This window comes from Takifugu rubripes, chromosome 15 (assembly GCF_901000725.2).
Source record: "Takifugu rubripes chromosome 15, fTakRub1.2, whole genome shotgun sequence".
In the NCBI taxonomy this organism is placed as follows: Eukaryota; Metazoa; Chordata; class Actinopteri; order Tetraodontiformes; family Tetraodontidae; genus Takifugu; species Takifugu rubripes.
In genome coordinates, this window is record NC_042299.1 from 10,123,369 (window position 1) to 10,146,134 (window position 22,766).

A 22,766-nucleotide genomic window follows, 5' to 3' on the forward strand; every position below is an offset into this window, starting at 1 on the left:
TGGTGCTGTGAAAGGATAACATTCATATAAACCAGACGAGCTTCTTTATTCATTGTATGTCTGCTCGTGCTCCCATTTGTTTGGGATTATTTGGGAAAACAGATTATGGTTTGTCTCCCTTCAGGTGAGTATCGGCTGCCCAGAGAAGATGGAGCCCATTACCAAAGTGTCGCACATCCCCGCCAGCCGCTGGGCCCTGTCCTGCAGCCTGTGCCGAGAGCACACGGGAACCTGCATACAGGTACCGCTCAGACACGCCGGCACCAGCTGCTTACAGCACAGGATCATGGGAAAATATCAGCTCCGCTCCTACTCACGATGGCGGCTGCATGTGGAGCCAGCAGCTCTTTAATGTGCCCCCACCAACACGGCAACGCTAACCCACTTTACAGCTATTAGGCTGCGCACCATTCAGCGTTAAAAATGCCCCCGAGGTGAACCGAACTCCTGAAGCGTCCACGAACGCCGGGGTGAATATCATTTAAATGCATTTAAGGACACATTTGGAGCTGATCTTCTGGTGTAAATGCACGAACTGTGGAGTTGGAAAACAAACTTAAATTTTCTGCAGGAAGGAAAAATGGCTGTAATGTTCCCGTCGTCTTTCTTCCCTACAAATTGGGGAAAATTGGGCTTATTTCCAGCTGTTGGTGGGAAGTTAGCTTCACCTGCGAAGCGAACCTGCTAGCTGCTGCTCAGCGTCTTTGACATTAGCAGCGATATCGCTAAAAGTAACAACTGGTGTACAGAAACTATACTGCCCCATCATTAGCAACATGGCTACTGTTGTTTAGTCAAATAATTAGTCAAATAATTAGTCATATTTCCTGATAACCAGGTAGTCTCACGATGTTTTCTCTTATTATTATTATTTTTATGGTTTGGCCCATAATGACAACCGAGCTTCACGCTGTGTCCATAACTAAATATTTGTACCCGGCGGCTCGTTTTAATTATCATTAGCTGGAGGAGTTTAATTAGGCTTTTAATTATCTCTTAATTAAACGGAGGTTCACTCAGGCCTGAGCCGCGTTTCTTTTGTCCAGTTGTGTTGTGACCAGTGCTGCAGGGTGAGGAGGGGGAAAAAGACGCGAACAGGTTTTATCTAGCAGGTGACGCGGTTAAAACGCGATAAGAGAGGAAACGTTCGGATCTGCTGATGTTTCCCAGACGCTCCGAAGCTTCGGTCCAGGTTTTTGGCCACCCTGCTGAACGCTGAACTCTTGAGCTGCACAGTTTCAAATATCCACACGGATGTCATTTTCAGTGTTACCGTGGCAGCAGAGACTCAGCAGGCAGTAACACACACACACACACACACACACTCCTGTCTGTTTTCCTCCCCCTGCCCAGTGCTCCATGCCCTCCTGTATCGTGGCCTTCCATGTGACCTGCGCCTTCGACAACAACCTGGAGATGAGGACCATCCTGGCGGAGAATGACGAGGTGCGCTTCAAGTCCTTCTGCCTGGAGCACAGCTGCACCGCCGGCAACGGCGTCCCCAGTGTGAGCCACGGCAACCACGCCACCCCCACCACAAACGGGGCCCACGCGTCCACCCACGACCAGGCCGCCGCTGCTCTTTGCCCTGCGCTCCGGCCGCACGGCAGCGGCGACGGGGAGCAGAGGGCGGTGTTGTACCCCGCATCCGTGTCGGCGGCCGAGCGGGCTGAGCGGGACCAGCTGGAGAGAGAGAAGGTGAGCCTGAGGAAACAGAAGCTGCAGGAGCTGGAGGACGAGTTTTACAGGCTGGTGGACCCCCGGGAGCTGGCGGAGAACCTGGAACTGCCTGTTGTCCAGGTAAGGAAACTCAAACTGTAGCAGTTCGAAGGACGTGAGACGCAATCGTCAGCAGTTACAGGAAATATCCTGGAATTGTAATTGTGATCTTTTTATATTTTCCAAGGTGGATTTCCTCTATCAGTTCTGGAAGTTGAAGAGGAAGGCCAACTTTAATCGACCTCTGGTGACCTTAAAGAGGGACGAGGTGGACAACCTGGCCCAGCAGGAGCAGGACGTCCTGTACAGGCGCCTCAAACTCTTCACACACCTCAGACAAGACCTGGAGAGGGTGAGGAGGCAGCATGCGTGTGTGTGTGTGTGTGTGTGTGTGTGTGTGTGTGTGTGTGTGTGTGTGTGTGTGTGTGTGTGTGTGTGTGTGGAATATGTGCATGCACACGCTGCACTTGACCCCGGCTGCAGATATTTAAGGGATTATTATTTGCTTCGAAAGTTCAATACAGTAGATCCCTGTCAGTCTCACATGAAGTTGACGCTACGTTCATGAATATTAATAGGAAATGAATGAATAGCCTGCAGGAAGACGCCATGATGAAATAGCTGAGTGACTAAATGATAGCACACGCACACACACACACACACTCTGCTCTTTTACGTCTTTTGTGACTCTTTATTAGCTGTAGATAAATAGCAGCAGGAGGAGACCAGATGGCGCTCTGGTTGGGTTTGACGCAGTCTCAGGTGACCGTTAGCTCTCCTTCCTCTGCTCTGTCGTGATGTGTTGGTGGCTGTTTTTTGGGTCATTATTTTATTACTCGGTACTTTGTGAAGTGTCGTTCGTCGGCTCTGACTTATATTTAATGCAGCGCAAAACACAGCCAGCAGGGGGAATCTGGAATTGGACGCTTCCGATGAACGCAGTTACGTTTTTTTCTTTTTCTTTTAAGATGTCAAGCTGAAGAATTAATTAGGTAAAAAGGTCAAACCTCTGATCGTAACCGTCGAGCATTAGCGGAATAAACCAAAGGGGAAACCAGTTCAGGGCATAAATAAGACATAAGCTGTGGTGGAAATCTTTTGAGCCAAAGTAACAAGGTCCCCGGAGACCAGGGAGGCCCAAAGCGGAAATATCTTCAGCCAGCTCAGCAATTGAAATGTCATCTCCAAACGCGCAGTGAGTTCCACCCACCCACCACTGAAGTGTGCTGTAGAATCGTAGCTGAGCTGCGCTTTAAACGCGCAGGTATTAAACTGACCTGACACTTTCGGTCAGCAGTGTTTCGCTCACGAAGGAAAGATTTGTCGGCCTGAACTGCTCCCGTTTCCACCGAGGAACGACTTCACACCAGAACTAATACCAGACCTTTAATAACTGCTTTCAGCTCCTTGCCTCCTCTCCCAAAGGTCAGCTGGTGGTGTTTCCCCACCGCCTTCGGCATCATCGCGCATGCCTGCCGCTTGATTTCTAACCGCTGCGTTGATTTCCGCGCTTGATCTCTGGGATCGGTCGCATGGATCCCCTCAAACCTCAAACCAGCATGGTGTTCGTGCCTCGGTCCTCGCCCTGACCTTGAAATCAGTCCGCTGGACGGGGATTACTGAGGGCAGACCGCAGTCGAATATCAACTGTTAGCAGAATTTTCGACAGATCGGGTTCATGCAGAGCGTTTTGGATCTTTTCAGCCCCGCCGCCATCTAAAGAAACGTGTTATTAGGGCGAGGGAATGTTTCCCAAGGAAATTTTTTTTTTTACCTCTTCGGTCTGGTTCAGCTCGGCCGGTTGAAGTTGGCTCACGGTGGGAGAAAAATGCTAACCGGGCGCTCCGCATCAGCCAAATGACCCGTGTTATGTGACAAATTAGGGGGAAGTAATAAACACAGGAAATGATTTGGGGACATATTTGTCGCTCGTGGGTTCTCCAGGCAGACGGAGGCATCGGTGTGTAGCGGTGAACCACATTATTCCCCCCATTATTATTTGTTTTTTTTAGATACTGACCACCTACTAAGGTGCATTTTTACCTCCAAACTGCGACTTACAGCGTGTTAACGACGCGAGAGCTCAAAGGTGGGGTCACAGATTGCCGCTGCCCCTGGTGGCAGACGGCAGTAAGACAACAAAACCTGTCAAAGGGGAAAATTCTTCTCCCTGTCATGTTCGTGATATTGGATCCCAAATGTGTGCAGACGGGCATTTGTCACAACATGGCTGTGTTTCTCACTGCTGGACTCTGACAGCTTCACCACGGCCAGATGCAGTTTTGGGGAAGTGACACGCCGGCGCGGCTTCAAACCGAGCTGCGTTGCCACCCGAGCGCCGCCGGCAGCGCCAACAGAGGGAAGAGGATGAATGTGCTCGGTCCTGGTGGCGCTCCCGTGGGGGGAATTGATCATATACTAGAGGAGTGTCGTCAAACCGGTGTTGACAATGCGCTGCTTATGATGCTAGTGGCAGCTGATGTACAAGCACTGCCTGCCTTCTTCTGTTCCCTTTTATGTACACACACACACACACACACACACACACACACACACACACACACACACACACCTGCGGATACCTGCTACCTTTTTCTCACACACATTGGATTTCTCACCTTATTGTTCACTCCTGACCCACATTTTGTAACACACATTACTCCCATTTGTCTCTGAGCAGCGTTGCGAGCCAAAGGCATCTGTACCCCACCCCCCAAGGTTTTACCTCACAGTTGGCTGTGTCTGGCGCATCATCACGTGTGTGTCCACAAGAGAGTCTTCCAATCATCTATGATTTGATAGCAAATTGAAAAATCCCCTCCTTGCTAGACCCCAACTCAATCACAGCCCACAGCCAATCCAACCATCCTGCTGACTGTATGTGTGTGTGTGTGTGTGTGTGTGTGTGTGTGTGTGTGTGTGTGTGTGTGTGTGTAAAATAATTTGGGGGCTAATGTTGGGGTGGATTAGCCCCCTCCGCTTCCTCTTTGAAGTTCTGCCAGTGGAACGAATTGCACCACGCTGTCCCTAATGCACTGATGCGCTTTCTCCATTTCTGTACTCCTGAGTCCCCCGAACGCCTCCCTTCCCTTGCCGCACATCATTCAGCCAATCAACGCACAACATGTCAAAGCAAAGTGCAGCAAGGCGATTGGCTCGCGCACGCTGGGCGCTCTTCCTGTTTGTGCTTGTGTGTTTGGACGGGGTCAGAGCTGCAGTGCAGGTGTGTGAGATGATGTGCTGATAACGCTCTAAATCGCACGCCACTGTCGATTGGATTCCATTTTAACGCTCTCCTGAGATGCACCTGTCGCCTTTGGGCTCATTATGAATGAGGTCGAGTTCTGGAATGTAGGGTCGGAGATGGAACTGTGTGCAGAAAAGAAGGAAATGAGTAAGATCCTGGAGGTGGGAATGTCACTGGCAGGTGTAAAGGAACGTCTTTGTCCGTCGTTTCCTCTCCCTGTAAGAACCAACAATTACAGTGGGTCGTTTCCCCCCGCGGTCCGACCACGAGGACTCCAGCCAAGGTTGGCAGCAGGTCAGGTGGCTCGGTGTCAATGTGCGTCCTGCACTCTGCACCCTCTCGCGCTCCCCCAGTAAAGGCTTGGCAGCGAGTTCCGCCCCAGCGGGTCGGCAGCCCTGCAACCGGGAGACCCGGCGGAGCAGAAGAGAACAGTACACTTATGAAACAGCCCATTTAGGAAGAATGAGAGCAGCATTTGAGCCTAATGAGCCGCCACCGCGGCGTAGCACATATCAGGACCTGGGCGTGGTTTGTGATGAGAAGATTAACCCTTTAAAAAGTAGAAGGAAGTGAGATCGAGGAGGAAAAAGCCCAATTAGAGGCGCCATTAACCTTCTCAGGTGATGCTGATGTTCTGGACGTCTGGAACTTGAGCTAATTAGCGACAAGCGTCGACAACCTCATTTTTGATGACGGCTCAGCTGACGACGTCGCTCCGTTTGTGTAAAACCTGCTCCCCCCCAGGGACGGCGCTCTCGCCCTCCGTGATCACGCCCCATGGCTACATGTTGGTGCATCTACATGTTGGTTCCGCAGAGCGTGCTCGGTGCACGTTAAATCATGAAGCGCCATCATCAGCGCCACACCAGAAACACGGCGTGTGTACGTGCACACTTCCTCCCCATGTAATGATTCACGCCTCACATGCAGACTGAAGGAGCCACGTGCAAACACACACCTTCTTGTACACTTATGGATGCATTAAATGTGTGTCTTTAGATTAGAGTGTGTGTGTGTGTGTGTGTGTGTGTGTGTGTGTGTGTGTGTGTGTGTGTGTGTGTGTTGCTGCAGGCCAGACGGGTCGAGTCATGCAGCAGACGGACCCACCCTGTTGGATCAACATCCACCTGGCTCCACACACACATCTCCACTCCAAGCCCAACACCCCCCTCACTCTCACACACACAGACAGACACACACACACACACAATCAACACAATGTTTACAAAATGCTCCAGGGCGACTGACAGCGTTCCAGGGAAAAGGGTCCATCTCTTTCCAACGGCTTCGATCGCTGTTCTTTCTCAACCGTCGACAGACGCTCAAGTGTTTCGCCAGCCCGCCGAGCATCGTTCCTAAACGGGCGGAGCAACTGGGAATGGCGGCTGGCCCGGTCCCAGAGTGACCTGAGGGAAGCTGCCTGCTCCGCGCCGGGGTTTGCAGGCTCTCCGCTGCAGGATTGTTTTGGCCCGTGTTTGCGTTCGCTGATGGATTCAACAGATTCTTTCCAGACATTAAAAGAAAAAAAACAACTTTTGATCAGTGGGATTTGAACATTAGAGTCTTGGAGTAGTGATGAAAAACAGCCTGGGTGTTTGTCCGCAGCCGGCCGAGAGGGATTCATCAGCTTGTTCCTTCTCCTGCCTGTTTATTTAGCATTTTTAAACCCAGCATTAAATGTGTGTTCTGAAATTACAGCCCAGGGATGCTTTAATAACAGTTTCTTCACTCAGCTTCGCTTGATAAAAGCTAATAAAATCACATCCATCTGGCATTTTGGCAGAAATAATTACACGTCTCCGTGAGAAGTGCTGAAATATTTGAACACTTTGACTGAAAAGTACAGAAGATATTGATTTTCAAGTGTATTTGTAGTTGGAGCATTCCAATTTCTACTGTCTCTGTGGTTCTGATTATTACTGGAGTTAATGAAGCATTCGGAGGAGTTCATCCATCCTCCAGCCCCTGTTTAAGATGCTGCGTACTGACAGTGCGGCTCAGCCCTCGGGCTCCACGGCTCAGAAAGAGCTGACTTTTTTTGTGTGGCTGCTTCTTCTTTGCTTTGATAGAACTCTGCCACGAGGTCACGGTTCTGTCCTCCAGGGTGTGAGGACAGATCAGAAACAATTACCCCAACCAGACTTGCAGACTAGAGGCCAGAGCTGTGTGGTTGATATGACCCGCTGACAACATAAATTTGGTTTTGGGGGGATTTTTCGGCAGATTTTCGGCAGTTTTCTGTAGGACGCTGTTTGGTTTTGCCCCTCGTTTGTACTTCAGCCCCTCAGATCTGAGGTGCTCATCGGTGCTCTGTTCATCTCTCTCTCTATTACCTTGTTCTCTCTATCATTTTTTGCAGATTCCTCCACCATGCCTCTGATATGAGCTCTGCTGGATGAAATAAAAATGAGGTGGAGGAAGAGAGATAAATATTTATAGCTGCTTGGGCTGGGTAATTCTGCCTAGCGGTGTTTGTGCGCACTTGTGTATTTAAAGACGTGTTGGAGGTTTTTTAAAAGACCCTCGACGAGTGTAGGTGCTTCTGCTGGGATAAATAATTCACTGGACACAAATACACAGCAGTCTGATAAGACAATGGGAGCGCACACACAGACAGACAGACACACACATACACACACAGACACACACACACAATGAAGGGACAGAGTATCTTTGACTGGGAACACGTGGAGGTAAACGCATGTGACAGCTCTGCACACATCCCATTTGACTGCATTCTGTATCGGAATACACACTTTACACACACACACACACACACTCTCCTTGGTCGGGTAAATACACTTGCTGCGTGTGTGCCTGCACCACAGTGGTAACACCCTGATTCCAACACTGCCGCCCCTGAGACGGTTTGTGTGTTGATGAGTCAACCATGACTCAACATACTCACACACACTCCCACAGGCTTTGCTACACACTGATAGGGCCACATTAATAAACAATGAGAGCCGTACCAGGGCCCCCCAGTTGACCTGGGTGGTAAATATTTTACAGTCGGGCCGGTTTACAGTCGGGCTGGTTCAGGAGTCAGTGGTAAATGCTGCCCTCCACCATTCTCCAGGATTGGGAAGCCCCTCAAATAAGACCTGGAAGAGGTGTGTGTAGTGTTTTATTGTCTTGTTTTGGCTTGATCTGGCCAATTTTTCATTCAAATACGTTGACAGATGACGTTGTTCCGGTTCTTCTGCAAGGTTGGGAGTGGGATTTTGTTTTAGGAGCATTATTGAAGCTGGTGGGGTTTCATTTTGTGAATTTGTTAGATGCAGTTAGCATATTTCCAGCAAAGTAGCTCCGATCAAAAGGAAGCCAACAGTGTGGGCACTCTCAGGACCAACCCACAACCCTATCACACTGCTAAGTGACCTCCCTTAAGTGTGTTTATCATGAGTTACATGTTCCAAATTTCATTATATTCACTGCTTCCAATGCCAGCAGGGGTCTTCTGTTTTGTTTTCTTTCGTTTTTCTTTCTTTATTCAGCCATGAGAAGGCTAACAGCAAATTGTACAGCTGCAAAAGGCGTAACAGCGACCTCCCGTGGTTGTAAATTGAAACGCAGGTTTAAAAATAACGCACTAATGACAGCAATTGTAGTTGCAGTGTATAATTTTCTGGAAAGAGGTCTACAAGATTGAGAGAAAAAACACAACAGTAGCTCTGTATACTCACTGCATCCATTTGTACAGGCTGTCAGTTATAGTTTAAGGGACTGGCCAGTCGATCTTCAGAAATTGGAATTCTTCTCTCTCAGTTCTTTCTCGATTTTGTAGCCTTTCCTAGATTTGCTCCCATTTTATGTGACCATCTTTGGCATCAGTGTGTAGCGCAATAATGTTTAAAATGGTTCAGTAATAATACCGAGACATACTTTCTCTTGTTTTCGTGAAGGCTACATAAATCTCCACAGTATCTTCGAGCAGTATTTCTGTTTTTTATGAGCGCATTGAAGTGACAGGGAGGCGCGGTCACGGGGCACTGAGTCAGGAGAGATCGATGAGTTGTATTCCCCTCAGAGTCTGGAGCTAAATCTGGATACTGAAGCCAGTGAATGTGGGAGTTTTGGAGCAGAGAAAACCAAAAAACAGAATTCTGCACCCGTTTCTGATGTAGCATGGGTGAGAGCGACCCAGTTGGACCCTTGGCTGTCAGCGGCTTTTAGTGAGTCAGCAGAGAGCGATAATGACCCTAAAGTGAGGAGCGAGCGCAGGGGAGAAAAATATGCCACAAACAAACTACAGGCGGGTCAGGCATCCCGCCACGGCCGGGCTGCAGCACAGAAGTGGAGTTCCATTAGTAGATTTTAAAAGCTTCAGGAATGCTGGTTGGTGGGCAGAAGAGGACTCTGAGCAGCGTCTCCAGCCCTGATGTTCAGGGTTTAGAGATGATGTCTGGCTGATATTCCCGCTGCAGGTGGTCTCTCCGACCATGATGGAGCAAACCCCCCCCCCCCCCAGCAGCTATCAGCAGGCTGGGCAGGAAGAAGCAGACAAATTTACTTACATATGAAATATTTGTCCACCCACCCATCCAACAATGACCAAAAAAAGAAGAACCTAAAGGGTTTTACATTGAGGAAACAAGACTTCTGACTCCTGGAATTGTATTTCATTCCATAGGGAAAACAAGGGCATTTCCAAATGATCTTCCAGCCTTGTTTCAAAGACAGTTGAGATTTCCTGCCAAATCCCGTCTGCCGCCGGCAAAAAAAAGACAGAAAAGCAAGCGTGTAGTTTATGGCGAGGCGAGCCCCTGCTGGGCTTCCAGCAAAAGATGACTATATTCCTGTCATGCGGCACTCCGGAATCCGTGTGACAAGACAGAGTCCCGTTTTTCCAAAGGCTCCGATCAGTCTCTTCTTTAATCCCGACGGAGCTTATGCTGGCCGGGCCGATCCGCGCTGTCTGGCTACATTGTCAAGTGAGATTTGGGAGGCAGTTTAATCCGTTCCCAAATCCTGTTTTGTTTGCTGACATGAAACAGTTTTTCCCAATAAGACGGAGGCAAAAGCTTTGGGGTAATAAGGCTTTATAGCAGAGATTGAGCCTTCCATATTTTAGTGTTATCAGTGTTACGGTGTTCACGCTTTCATGTCGCCATCTGTTTGTGTGAGCCTTCAACACTTAGACCGTTCCAGGGTGTAAGATTTGGTGCCGCCTAGTGGCGAGAACGTGCACCGCAACACGTAATTTCCACTTTTGTGTCAACTCTTCCGATCGATGTGTTCTCAAATGCAGCTTCAAGTACTTTCAGTCCCGAGTTTTATTGAGAAAGTGATAGTTTAGATTAGATGAAATTGCAGCTGTGGTGTAAAACGGGCTAAATGACCCGACTGAGGGTGGTTTTTGCACCTCGTTTCGCTTTCCTCTCCCTCCAGAGATAAAGCAACGCTCCGTTAATCCCAAGAGCTGAACGTTTCATTCAGCCACTTAGAGTTCACTGTGAAACTGTGCGGTCACAACAACAAACCAGGCCTGAACATTATTCAGCAGTCAGTCAGTCCTCGTCCTCTTTGCTCGCTGAGCGCGTCAATGTTGATCATTGCGTCTGTCGCTGATGAATTTGCAGTAAAACTAGGCCGTAAATTGTGAAACGCGGGCTGAAACGAGCAGAGGATGGATGGACCGAGGGGTTTCCCCAGTGTTCTGACTGTGAGTGAAGCTCTGAACGTTGGCTGAACACCGGGCTCATGCATGTAAAGCAGAGTCGCAGCAGGAGGCGGTGGATGGAAACTCTGCTAAATCCAGCCAAGGCAGCTGCTCCGGCGGCCCAGCGCCGTAATGTCAGCCCCCGGCCCGCGTCACACTTTCCATTATGACGGGTCGGGCGACGAAACGAGACACCAGAAACCATCCGATCGCTGGTCGCCTTGTTCGACACGGCCCCAGCGGGAGGTGACCCGCGTTTGACTGCTCTCAGCGGGGGATTGGCTCAGGAAGAAGCGGAACCGGCTTCATCTCGGGTTAGAACTTCAAACAGCCCTCTCCTCCTGTGTCAGCAGGTGGAGGGCCCGCTGGCGGCACATCAGCCAACTGGAAGCTGCTTCAAGCAAAGGAATTTGTTTGCGGGTCGGAATACAAATTTGATTCCAGTCTGTCATTTCCAATGAATCCGTTGGCGCTTGAAGGCACCGCACAGTCGAGGTGTTTAGTCCCTCCAGCTGATTGAGGACGGATCGGCCCCTCATTAGCCCACTTGAGTCCCGTGGAAAGTATTGAGAATATATGAAGATCAATATAGATTAGATCCGTCACGCGCGGGAGACGGTGGGACGCTGAGCTGAGGGTGTCGCGGCGATAGATCGGATGCAGGAAGACTAATCGATACAAGGTGATTAATATCTCACAGCCACGCAGACAGCAGTGATTAGCGCTCCAGCGTACAAAAGTAGCGTCATCGTGCATCTTCTCCTCCTCAGACCTTTTGATTCTTCCTCGTCCCTCAGAGGAGACCGGTGTTGGAGCAGGTTTTAGCTCGTGCTGCTTTCATGATCCGCGCGTTGAGGAGAGCGACGCGTCTCCAGTCGTTTCCTCTCAGTCCTCCAGTTCTTCGTCTCTCCAAAAGCTGCAGCTACTTGCTGAAAATAGCCCTTTTCTACAGAAAAAGGAAGGTTGGAGTGAAATAAACGCTCGTCCGACCCCCGATTATCAGTTACCAATCAGGAATTGTATCCTTTCGGCAGCGGAGGCAGAAAGCGAAAGGCCTCGTGACTCAGCAGAGCTGTTTTGCGGCTGCTTCACATCTGGCCGGATCAGTTTTGGTCGCGGTCTGCTGAGACGCACGCCGGGCAGCGGTCGCCACGGTGAGTGATGTTATTGCTCTGCACTCTGACAGCTTCAGTGGCTTAAATCCCGTCGCTGACTGTCTTCGGCTCCGCCGCAGAGCGACTGAAGCAGATTTACACCGAGCCGCTTTAATATTCACGATGTTTCCTGCTGTCACGGCAGCTCTTATTTAGGGGCCTCTGTCCAAACTCTTCCCCGAAGAAGTGTTTTAAAGACGTTTGGAGTGCAAGGCAAAGCAGTTTGGGGTGCCAGATGTGTCTGATTTGCAAGCAGTTTCCCTTTTTTGCACATTTAGATCAAAAATATGATTGAATTGAGGGTTTCTGTCGCTGTTGTGCGATATTTGAGCGCATAAATTCCTGCATTTTGGAGAGATCTTTAACAAATGAGATGGTTATTTTCCATAGACGCTGCCAGGTTATTAGTGTGAATAAAGACTCCCTGTCATGCAGATGGAGGCTGGTTTGGCTCCGGTTCTTCCTCTTTCTTATTTAGCCGTTTATGGAATCGCCGTGACTCACCGTTGCTAACAGACCCTCCGTATCTCATCGCCCATCTGTGTGAAGGTAGATGCAGACCAGTTCGATCGGGCCCGAGCTCTCCGTTTTTATCAGATGAAGCAGGACCGGTGACGTTGGGGCAAATGTTCCTGCCTTGTTGGTTTTGGGGATAATTAAAGCAGATGTGGCGCATTTAGCTGAGACATCTGTTAGCTGAAGCGCTACACAGACCCTGGGAGTCTTCTCTAATAAATTATGCATAACGTGGGGATGCCGCCGCCTGTGTCACGGCTCCTGTGTGCTTTTACTCGGCTCACATTCTTTTCTTTTTTTTCCTATTCCGCAGTCAGCTTTGTAATGATTCAGCAGAAAATACTCACGATCGACCGTCGCGTTTCCCCAGACCACGTGACAAATCTGCTGTTTAATCACGTTATCACAGCCAAACTCCTCGAGTCAGCGTTGGGACCGTAGTGCCCACTTCCCTTTAATTATTCCAGCTGGAAATGTCCTGGTAGTTATTAACCCGAGCTGTCCAGGTTGAGTTTTCAGGGATATTGGGCCAATTAAAGATCAATAATGCTGATCTTCAGCTGGCTGCTCCGCCACAGCAGTGGGCTTCACAGGCAGAGATCCGTCAATAGTTCTCATTAAGGAGCAGAACAGCGTCGTGGTCGATATTCTGAGCGCTGGAAGGGTCACGAGCGTAGAGGTAAGAGTCGGCTGGACACACCTGTTGGTACCTAGAAGCTTGATTTTAAAAAAAGACAAGACAAACTTGAGTCCTACAGATTTATGGCTCTTTTTTATTTAGGAAAAGTACAACTTAAGGCTCGTATAAGGTTGTATGAATGAATGAATCTGTGTTAAAGGACTTTTATATGAAAAGCATGGCTTCACCCATTCATATTGATTCACATGGCACAATTATTCCTGAACTCTTAATTAGTTACTTATCTCTACCTAATTATTCCTATTCTAATTGGCTGCTCCTCTTTCCTCGGCTGTTATTCCTAATCCCTCACTGGTTTCCCCTAATTCTTAATTGTTTATCCCTTGTTTGTAATTGGCTATTTTTCTAATGGCTAATTCCTAAATGGTTATTCCTAATCCCTAATTGGTTAGTCATTGTTTCTTTTTAATAGTTGTTCCTAAATTCTTTTTTCCTTACTAATTACTCTTAATTTTATAATATAAGATGGTTAGAAATTGGGAATAACCAGTTAGGTAAAGCTGTTTTGGGGTTGAGTGTCTGTCTGTCCCAGAGTGAAAGAGGGATCACCGGAACATAAATGTGGGGTTTGACTGAACACCTGCACAAGCAGATTATGTATATATAGTCTGACAGAGTTGTGAGCCTGAAACGGTCCCACTGCTGAAAGGTCAAAGCTCTTTGTCAGGGAACAAATAAATCCAGTCCAGGTTATTTCACCTGAAAACAGCGTTGCCCTGCAGGGGACACGCTTTAGGAAATGTTGGCATTTAAAATGGCAAAGCGCCATCATAAATATTTAAGAGTGAACGTCCCCGTGTGATCGTTTCTGCTCCTCACAAATCATTTAGACGTCTGATCTTTTTCTGTTTTTTTCTGTTTTTTCTGAAGGAATAAAGTGGAACATAAATCCAATTTAATTGACAAACAGGCAACTGAGGCCTGGCAAAAGAGCGGGCCCCTATTTAATTAGAACAATATGGCATGTCTATTCATTTTCAAGACATTTGGTCTCTCGATCAACACGCATAGGTTGTTTCCTGGACGCACACCCTGTCCTAATCAGAGCCAGGCTGCGTCCCGGTCCAGCGGCTATTTTTAGCCACGGTGCTCCAGCAGGGATGGAATGTATCAGCTCGGAGACGGCGCGTCGGACGGTTCGGACCGTCGTGACGCTCTATGAGCTGCACGCGCAGGTTATAGCACAATTAGCTGACGCAGACGTGTTTGGGAGAACGCGAAAGGTCGTGACCTCTGACCCGAAGAGGATCTCCGTCACGAAAACGCCACAAAGTTAGTGGAGTCAGAGCGTTGTGCTCTCCAGTCTGATCAGAACTGGGATTAAAACTGCTCTGAAAACACCGTGGGCAGAAAAGGGCATTTGCAACTTTCCGAAACTTTCAGCCCAACGGTTCCGCCCACTTCACTCCGCCGCGTGTGGAGGTGAGTGCAAAGATCTGAAGCCCTCCAGAGTGAAGAGTCCATCAAATGTGCGAGCAAATGATTCGCTGTACGGGATGAAGGTCGACGATGTTGCAGCTGTGCTAATGCTAATATTACCGCTGGCTTCCTCTCACCACGGCTCCCCCGTCCCCTTTCAGCTTCAGTTCTAACCACCAACGGACCTTCAAAAGCTCCACGGCAGCAGAAATGAAAAGTTCCACCTCAGCCGGTGTCTCTTATCTATAGATGAAATTGTTCTGTTAGCGTTAGCGAACTGCGACTAGCAGCTCTGTATCTCTGAATCTTGTTTACTCAGCCATCAGCACTCGTCTGTCTCTCCTCACCCGTCTCCGTCTATTGTCTCCCCGCTGGAGCTTTTCTCAGCTCTGCTCTCTCCAAGAATGTGCTCCTCTCTCGGTCACACTTTTGCCCCGGGATAGCAATTAAACAATATGGAACACCTCCACGTCTGTGTTTTAGCTGGGGGGTTTTTTTCGTGCCACTGTTCATAAGTCCCTGAGTTGATTTGTGTTTTTGTCCTGCCTTTCAGGTGCGTAACCTGTGCTACATGGTGACCAGGAGGGAGAAAATGAAACACACCCTGTGTGACCTTCAGGAGAAGATCTTCCACCTCCAGATCCAGCTGCTGGAAGAGGACATTGCTGGAGGTGAGGACGGGGGGGGGATTGACTCACCATCACTGGGATTTTGGTGGCGCCACCACACTCCACCTAAAAGAGCTTTTAGCGCTCCAGCGTTTGCTGGTCATCACTTCAGGCAGGCAGATATCGCTGCACCTGCCATCCACATCAATGGGGCGCCGTTTCTTCTCCAACCGCCGTAGATGACGGGATCACGGTGCGTGTCATACGGCTGCTGGCCAACGGACAACAGGAAGCATGAACCTGACCACAGGAGTGGATGCTGCTGTGTTGGCTGGATTCCAAATCTTCCTGATGCTGCACAGCTAGCTTTTTTTAAATATTTAATATATTGTATTCGATTCATCTCATTACTTGTATTTCTACCATCTCACCACGAATTTGGAAGCTTCTTCCTGAAAACCTCAGATTATTTAACCTGCCAGGGTGTTAAAATTAGGGTCATCTTCATTTCTGTGTATAGAGGTCTTCAGGTGTGTGTAGGGGTGTGTTGGGGTGTGTAGGGGAGTGTTGGAGTGTGTAGGGGAGTGTTGAAGTGTTTAGGGGAGTGTTGGAGTGTGTAGGGGGGTATTGGAGTGTGTAGGGGAGTGTGTAGAGGTGCGTAGGGGAGTGTTGGAGTGTTTAGGGGAGTGCTGGAGTGTGTAGGGGAGTGCTGGAGTGTTTAGGGGAGTGTTGGAGTGTGTAGGGGTGTGTTGGAGTGTGTAGGGGAGTGTTGGAGTGTGTAGGGATAGTGTTGGAGTGTGTAGGGGAGTGTTGAAGTGTTTAGGGGAGTGTTGGAGTGTGTAGGGGGGTATTGGAGTGTGTAGGGGAGTGTGTAGAGGTGCGTAGGGGAGTGTTGGAGTGTTTAGGGGAGTGCTGGAGTGTTTAGGGGAGTGCTGGAGTGTTTAGGGGAGTGCTGGAGTGTGTAGGGGAGTGCTGGAGTGTTTAGGGGAGTGCTGGAGTGTGTAGGGGAGTGCTGGAGTGTTTAGGGGAGTGCTGGAGTGTGTAGGGGAGTGTTGGAGTGTGTAGGGGTGTGTTGGAGTGTGTAGGGGAGTGTGTAGGGGAGTGCTGGAGTGTGTAAGGGAGTGCTTAGGGTGCACAGTGTTTATCACTGCAAGCAAAGCTGCACACATACACTCGCTCCACTACTCTCTCCTGCTGCTTCTGCTGTTTCTTACTAACACACTCGCCTTCCTCACAGACACACACATGCGTGTGCACGCGCACACGCACAGACACACTGTAGAGCTCCTGACTCAGCAGATTGCTTCCATTAGGGTACCAGGAGCTGTGCTGTTGGCACGAAACAGCCATATCTATTCACACTTTAGATTAGAGAGAGAGAGAGAGAGAGAGTGTGTGTGTGTGTGTGTGCGTACGGTGGTGCAGTGTGAAGGATGAGCTTGTCTACTGTAATGATTTGTTCTGTCCCTCACCTTGTACCTTTCACTTCCCTCTCCATCTTTTATCTCCTTTTCTTTCATGCTCTTTTTCAGTCTCTTTTCTCTTCCATCAGTTTTCAGAGGGGATAAAAGTGAACAGGTTCTTTTTACTCTCCTCTCTTAAACAGCTCTTTATCAGCCTCCCCCTGAGACCGAGCTTCATATTTCCCAGCAGCCTCTGCTCGTCTCCCTGCAGCTTCGTTTCCACGTGGGACCCCCCCCCCCCCCCCCGTCCTCTGACCTGACTGAAGCTGTTCCTCTGTCTGGAATCTCTCACTGCCACTTTATCTGATGTCCTCCTGTCTTGCTCAGCCAGTCCACCTGTCTGTCCGTCAGGTCGACGCCTGCTCGCCGCTCCTGTTAGCAGCACTGACGGGGGGGGGGGACCCTCACAGATGTGGCTCGATTCCACCTGCCTTCTGTAATAGAATGCTGGATTAATGATCTGCTACTTTAATGATATATGGATCAAATCCATCAACGCCTCGAGGCTGAGCTTTATTATCAGTTAATAAACACTTTGTCGGCGGCTCGGTTCATTCTTGCTGCGCTGCTAACAGGCACTTAACATAAACAGTATATAAACTATACTTGTTTTTCTCTCTTGCCCTGGCAGAAACGTGGGCCGTCCGCAGTTCTGCACGCACGACTTGCTTTCCTGTACAAACACACTCAGGATATTGTTGTGCAGCACATTTTCATTCTGGTTCGTTCTGCCGGTGGTTAGCAGCGCTTCGCAGATCTGCTCTGAGCTCCACGTGTGTGTGTGTGTGTGTGTGTGAGAGAGAGAGAGAGAATTAGAGCAAAGGAGAAGGATGAGGAAGGACAAAAAGGTAATAAGACAAATGAAAGGATGGAGGAGAGGGAGAGAAACGGTGAGGGGCTGGTTAAAGGACATGAGGAAGAGACGACGGTAGGAAGAACTGGCACTAATGAGCTCAGGTAGAACTGGGACACAGCGGCTGCACAGTTCAGTGGACCCAGGAAGAGGAAATAAATCACACACTTCAGAAAGACAAATCCCCCAACACTGTTGCATCTTCCAAACAAGGAGGGAGGGGGGGGGGGGGCAGAATATGAGACAAAAGCTGTAACAGGACTGTTTAGTAAAGCTTTCCACTGCTGATTGAGTTGGATTTGAGCTGCGATTACAGACGGCGGGACTCAGAGCGTCCCCCAAAGAGCCGCGGACCAGTTTCTCAAACCACGCGACAAATAAAAAGAACACGATCTGATTAGACAAAAAAGAAGGGGTGCTGAACAATGGCCGGCGGGAGATAAGATGCTTCCTCCTGTCGAGACCGAGGAGCAGAGAAAAAAAGGAAAATTACAATTTCGGAGCTGCGAAGAGTCATTTCCTCCCGGGGGAGGATCTCCTGCCATATACCAGCATTACATCACAGCTCTGTTACATTAGCTTAAACTGAGAGGCAGCGTTGGCAATATTAGCACTCGTGCTGCTAAAATCCATCCGCGCCATGTGTTCTTTCCGCCTGAATTATTAAAAATCTTGACTTTTGGACCTTTATTGCCAATTAAAAGGAGCTTTTGAACAAGGTAAAAGCCAGATTCTCTCACAGTATAAAATATGGCAGCGCCAACATGGACTTAATTCTTGAGTCTTGAACGTCCACCTCGTCTCGCTGTTAAATCTCTGGTGTCTCAGCTCGGCTCATGCACGTCCTGTCCTGCTGAAGCGAGCACGAGGACGGTCCACGGCTGCTGAACCCGCTGCAGGCAGCACACACACCTGGATCATACGCAAAAGCTGCTTCGTGATGCCAGACGGTTTCTGTGGTGATGGCAGACGTTTCCCTTTAATGTTAGTTCAACTCCCGTCGCCCTCCTCGGATGTAATAGGACGCGATGTTCTTAAAGCACCATCAGGGTAGCTGGAGGGCATTTGCTGCAGGTGACCCTCTCTAGAACCCAAAAACAAAGGTTTTGATCCACGTTCCATGGATTTGTCTTTGCTCCTCTTCCATGTTGTGCTTCCTGTTGCAGCATCTTAGAGCCGACCCTGCGGTTGAACTAGTTCCCCACAACAACTAAAATGCTTCCTCCTGCGGGCTGAACATCAGAAAGGGGGCAGATTCTGCCACTGAATACGAATCGTCCGGACTTCTGACGACCAGTGTAGCTTTTCCGCCCTCCCAGTACGGGTGTATTGCAGCTTTATCGGGTTTCCTCACGCTGCAGGATGCACCTAGTCATGGACAAGAGGGGTCAGTGTTTACACCCCAGCCTGTTGAGCCTCTCCATGAATTGGGCACATTTTCTTCTTCACGTAGCTCAAATAATTCCTCTACAGCTGCCGTCCCAGCAGACTAACTCATACCAGCATGATGAGGATGAACCACAGCGCTGGGATTTAACTCTCTGTCCGTTCGTTTGACCGAACGAGGTCCATTGTTCACTTTCCGGGCGAAATTCGGGTGAAATCAGAGCAAACTGACTTAATCGATTCTGTCTCCCTGCAGAGAAAAGCCAGAAGGGAGAAAAGAGGAAGCAGAATGGAGTGAAGGAGAGAGGGAAGGAGAAGAGGAAGAGTAGTCCCGAGAAGAAAAAGGAAAGGTTGTCAGAGAACGGCACCCTACTTAAAGAGCAAGGTACACCGTGCGTGTGTGTGCGTGTGTGTGCGCGCGTGTGTGTGTGTGTGTGTGTGTGTGTGTGTTTGCCTTGCTGTAAAATACGTCTTTGGAAGATTGAAGCCAATTTTAGTCCTTTTTTTAAAAAAATTATGCAAATATTCTTCAATCTGACTCAACTTTGTACAGATATTTAAATAATAATTGGATCTCTTTATTGAAGAATGCACAATTACAGGATAAGACGAGTTGAATTAGAACAAGACTTAGGTTTGTAAAGTCAAAGGAAGTCTTAAACAAGGTGTAGCGATGGAGTAAGAGCGCTCGATAACACACGTTTAGCGTGTTTAAATATGCGTGCGGCGGCGACAGACAGGCAGGCGGGACGATAAGGTCTTCCAGCGGAGATTGATGGACACCTGGGAGGCTGTAATTCACTCTGTGGCTTTTGTCTTGTCAACAGGAGACAAAAGCATCCGTCAGATCTGTGGGGATACAAACCATCACGTCGGTGCTCAGAGAGCTCAGACGCTGTCGCGGTATTCAACAACGATGTGTCCTGATGCGATTAGTTTTGATTTTCCCCGACAAAGACCTGACACCTTTATTATTCAGACCCATTATTCCTTATTTTAAGACCCATCCTTCATTATTTCTCGACAGATTCGGCCTAAAACCATCAAAAAATGTTACGCGTGGAAAAAGAAGCTGACATAATGCAGATGGATGTTGTATTCCTCCAGTAATGGATGAGCACTAAAACTATTAAATTAAAAAGTGAAATCTATTTTTCATAATTTTTCATAATTTAGATAACTATGAATATGAATAATCTACAGTTCTATGCAGTAAGCGGCTAATTAACCACAATAGGCTCGTTTATGATAATAAAGAACTATTATTTGCCACTAAATAGACAGATTTTTTGGTGATAAGCTACAACAGCCCGCCGCACACTGAAGTGAAAACAACTATTTGATTTCCCAGAAATAAATACCTTAAAAAAGACAAATATTTATGATTCATACCATGTTTGTGTGGGCGATTTTAAGCAAAAAAGACAAAGGCAAGCAGAGCGACGTCTCCTGTGTTGTGAAAGTTTAATCATGTAGGACGTCACGTGGGAGGACGTGTGCTGCCCCATAATCTCTGTTTGTACGCTCGGATCTAATAAACCAAGAATATTCTGCCCAAAACTGTGGGCTACCAACAATTAGTGTACGTGTTTAATATCAGAGGGGGCTTCATGATGAGTCACAAGCACACTTATTCAGATTTCCTCTCCCGGTTCACCCACATAACACATAATTATCCTTTACTTTTAAGGCCTGAAAGGTTCTTATTTTCCCTTAAACTTCACACATATTGACACATTCGGGAGTAGAGACGAATGAAAGGTGGGAACGGTTGATAATACGCTGGCGCCGGCGGTGAAGCGGCCTGTTCTCCTCCTTCCTGTGATCTCCGAAAAATGAAACATGACAGAATGTTGCCGGCGGCAACGGAAATTGGCTGACAAAGACCCCGCCGTCAACAAAGGAGGGAACCTGAATCTCCTCTCGCTCCTGTCTTTGAGGGGTTGTAATATTCCGGTGGAATTGTTTGATTCGCAGGGAAATTTCTCAAACATTCATACAGCACATTTGTCAGGACGCTTGACCCGATCGGTTTTCCCCGTGCTGCTGGGAGAACTGGCATGAACGGCAAATACAGAAACACGACGGGTTTCATCCTCGCCCTCGCTCATAATTCTGCAGGATATGAGCGAGGAGGCCCGTGTTGGATGGAGCCGGTGATGCCCTCAACCAATCAGTGGAGAGGTGGGAGGTGGGTCAAGACATGCCTACAACAAGCTTTTTTATTTTATCTTCAATGTGGCCTCACTTCCCGGTCCCACACCTTAGCTTTGTCCGCTAACACGCACTATTGGCCGCGTTTCTAGACCAACCAGCTGGAAAAGCTGAGGAAAGTTGGTGGAGAACGCAGCCTTCAGGTTCTCCCCCCAGAGCCGTGTGACCTTAATGAAATCGGCACTAAGTGAGACGTGTTTGTGAATTCTGGTTTATCTCCCGCGCTCCTTGAACTCATCGTTTTTCCTGTCTTTGTCTCTCTGTCTAGCTGAAGAGGGATAAGAGCAGCAACTGCTGGAAAACCATCCTTCACGTTGTTTCCATGACAGATGTGCTGCTTATGAGGCACACTGTTGTTGTGTGTGTGAGCGGGGTTGGGGGTAGTTGTGATGATTAGGGTTAGGTTAAGGAGCTGGGTAATGCATTGTTATTGAGAGTCTTCACAAAGATACAAGGATGTGTGTGTGCGTGTGTGTGTATGTGTGTGTATCTTGATTGGTAGAGGTTGAAATTTAGATTGAAAATTAGGAAAGAACGATCCTTAAAACACACGTCTTATTTTTATATGTTTCTACCAGGTCGATTATGGACATAAGATTTTTACCGTTGGGAGATTATTGAACAGCTGGATAACTGTAATTTGTTAGTTTTCTATCCAAAAGATGATTTTTGTCATTTTTTTATCATCCCGCTAAGTGCTGTAAATCTATTCTGTATACCGGAACTCATATATCCCACACAAATAAAAACAAAAACAGATAATGCAACCCATAAAGATGCAGCAGACCAGACAGTCGAGCTCTGATTCTCAGGTATGTTTGAATCATTTTTATTGCGATAATTAAAAAAAAACTGAGCAGAGAGAAGTAGCGGTCCCGTCACTCGGAACCCACATCCATTCACACTTGTGATTACCCATAATTCCCCACGACGCCTGCTGCCCCCTTTCTGTTTTATATTCATAAGTATCTGTTATTTAAAGGTTAACAATATCAAAAATGTGATCTGATCTTTTTTCCCAAACAAAACGATACAAATTTGGGGGAATTTTAACTTGTAAAACTTTGCAGTGGAAGAGTCTGTAGGTGGAACACGCATCTGGGAACAGCATAGCTAATACTTTTAAGCAGTTCTGTCGCTTTCTGTGTGTGTGTGTGTGTGTGTGTGTGTGTGTGTGTGTGTCTCAGAAAGATAGACCAAAATGCCAGACAGGAACAACAGGAACTGACTTTGGCACCACTTTTAGAACTCACAATCACAAAAAGTTCAATGAAAAGCTACTAATTACAGGCACACACAGACACATACATACAAACACACACACACACACACACAGACCAGATGAGCGGGATTGGTGCTGTAAAAGGGTTTGAATTTGAAGGTTCTTCATTTGCCAGACTGTCGTTAATATAAATGTAATACATTACTCATGCAGTCTGGATACATGAATGTCCTCTGATCGAGCCTCTGGAGTTTGTCCATGTTACTGAACTAGACCAGAACAGAGCAGATGTTGTCCATTTTTCCCTACTTTAAATGTTGTGATGAATGTTTTGCTGCCCTGTGTCACCTGTCTGCATCTCTCTCTCGCTCCCTCACTTTCCCTCCATTTCCCTACCTCTGGACATCCTCTCTGGCTTCTTCCAGGTTTATCAAAGTCCTTCCCTTTGGATAAGTCCTTGTTCGACAGCTGGTTGGCCCAGTCGGTCCAGATCACTGCTGACGACATGCTGAGCCAGTGGACTCTTGGGGCCCAACATCGAGACAAGAGCGGCAGCCTGCTGTCCGATCAGGTAGCGTAGCCTAGCATGTGTGAGCGTGACGT

General features: G+C 48.2%; 1 protein-coding gene across 2 annotated transcripts in view; it reads left to right on the top strand.

Moving 5' to 3' along the window:
- The window catches only part of jade2 (jade family PHD finger 2), a 72,479-nt gene that overhangs the window by 42,163 nt on the left and 7,550 nt on the right, over positions 1 to 22,766 (top strand). The window contains exons 8-13 of one of the 2 annotated variants that reach the window (XM_011611350.2): positions 125 to 241; positions 1,354 to 1,800; positions 1,907 to 2,071; positions 14,971 to 15,088; positions 18,984 to 19,112; positions 22,589 to 22,734. In XM_011611350.2, coding sequence (XP_011609652.2) covers positions 125 to 241; positions 1,354 to 1,800; positions 1,907 to 2,071; positions 14,971 to 15,088; positions 18,984 to 19,112; positions 22,589 to 22,734 — 1,122 coding nt within the window. Of the gene's footprint in view, positions 1 to 124; positions 242 to 1,353; positions 1,801 to 1,906; positions 2,072 to 14,970; positions 15,089 to 18,983; positions 19,113 to 19,554; positions 22,444 to 22,588; positions 22,735 to 22,766 lie in introns of those variants that run through there. The other variant, XM_029849004.1, reaches the window with a different exon arrangement.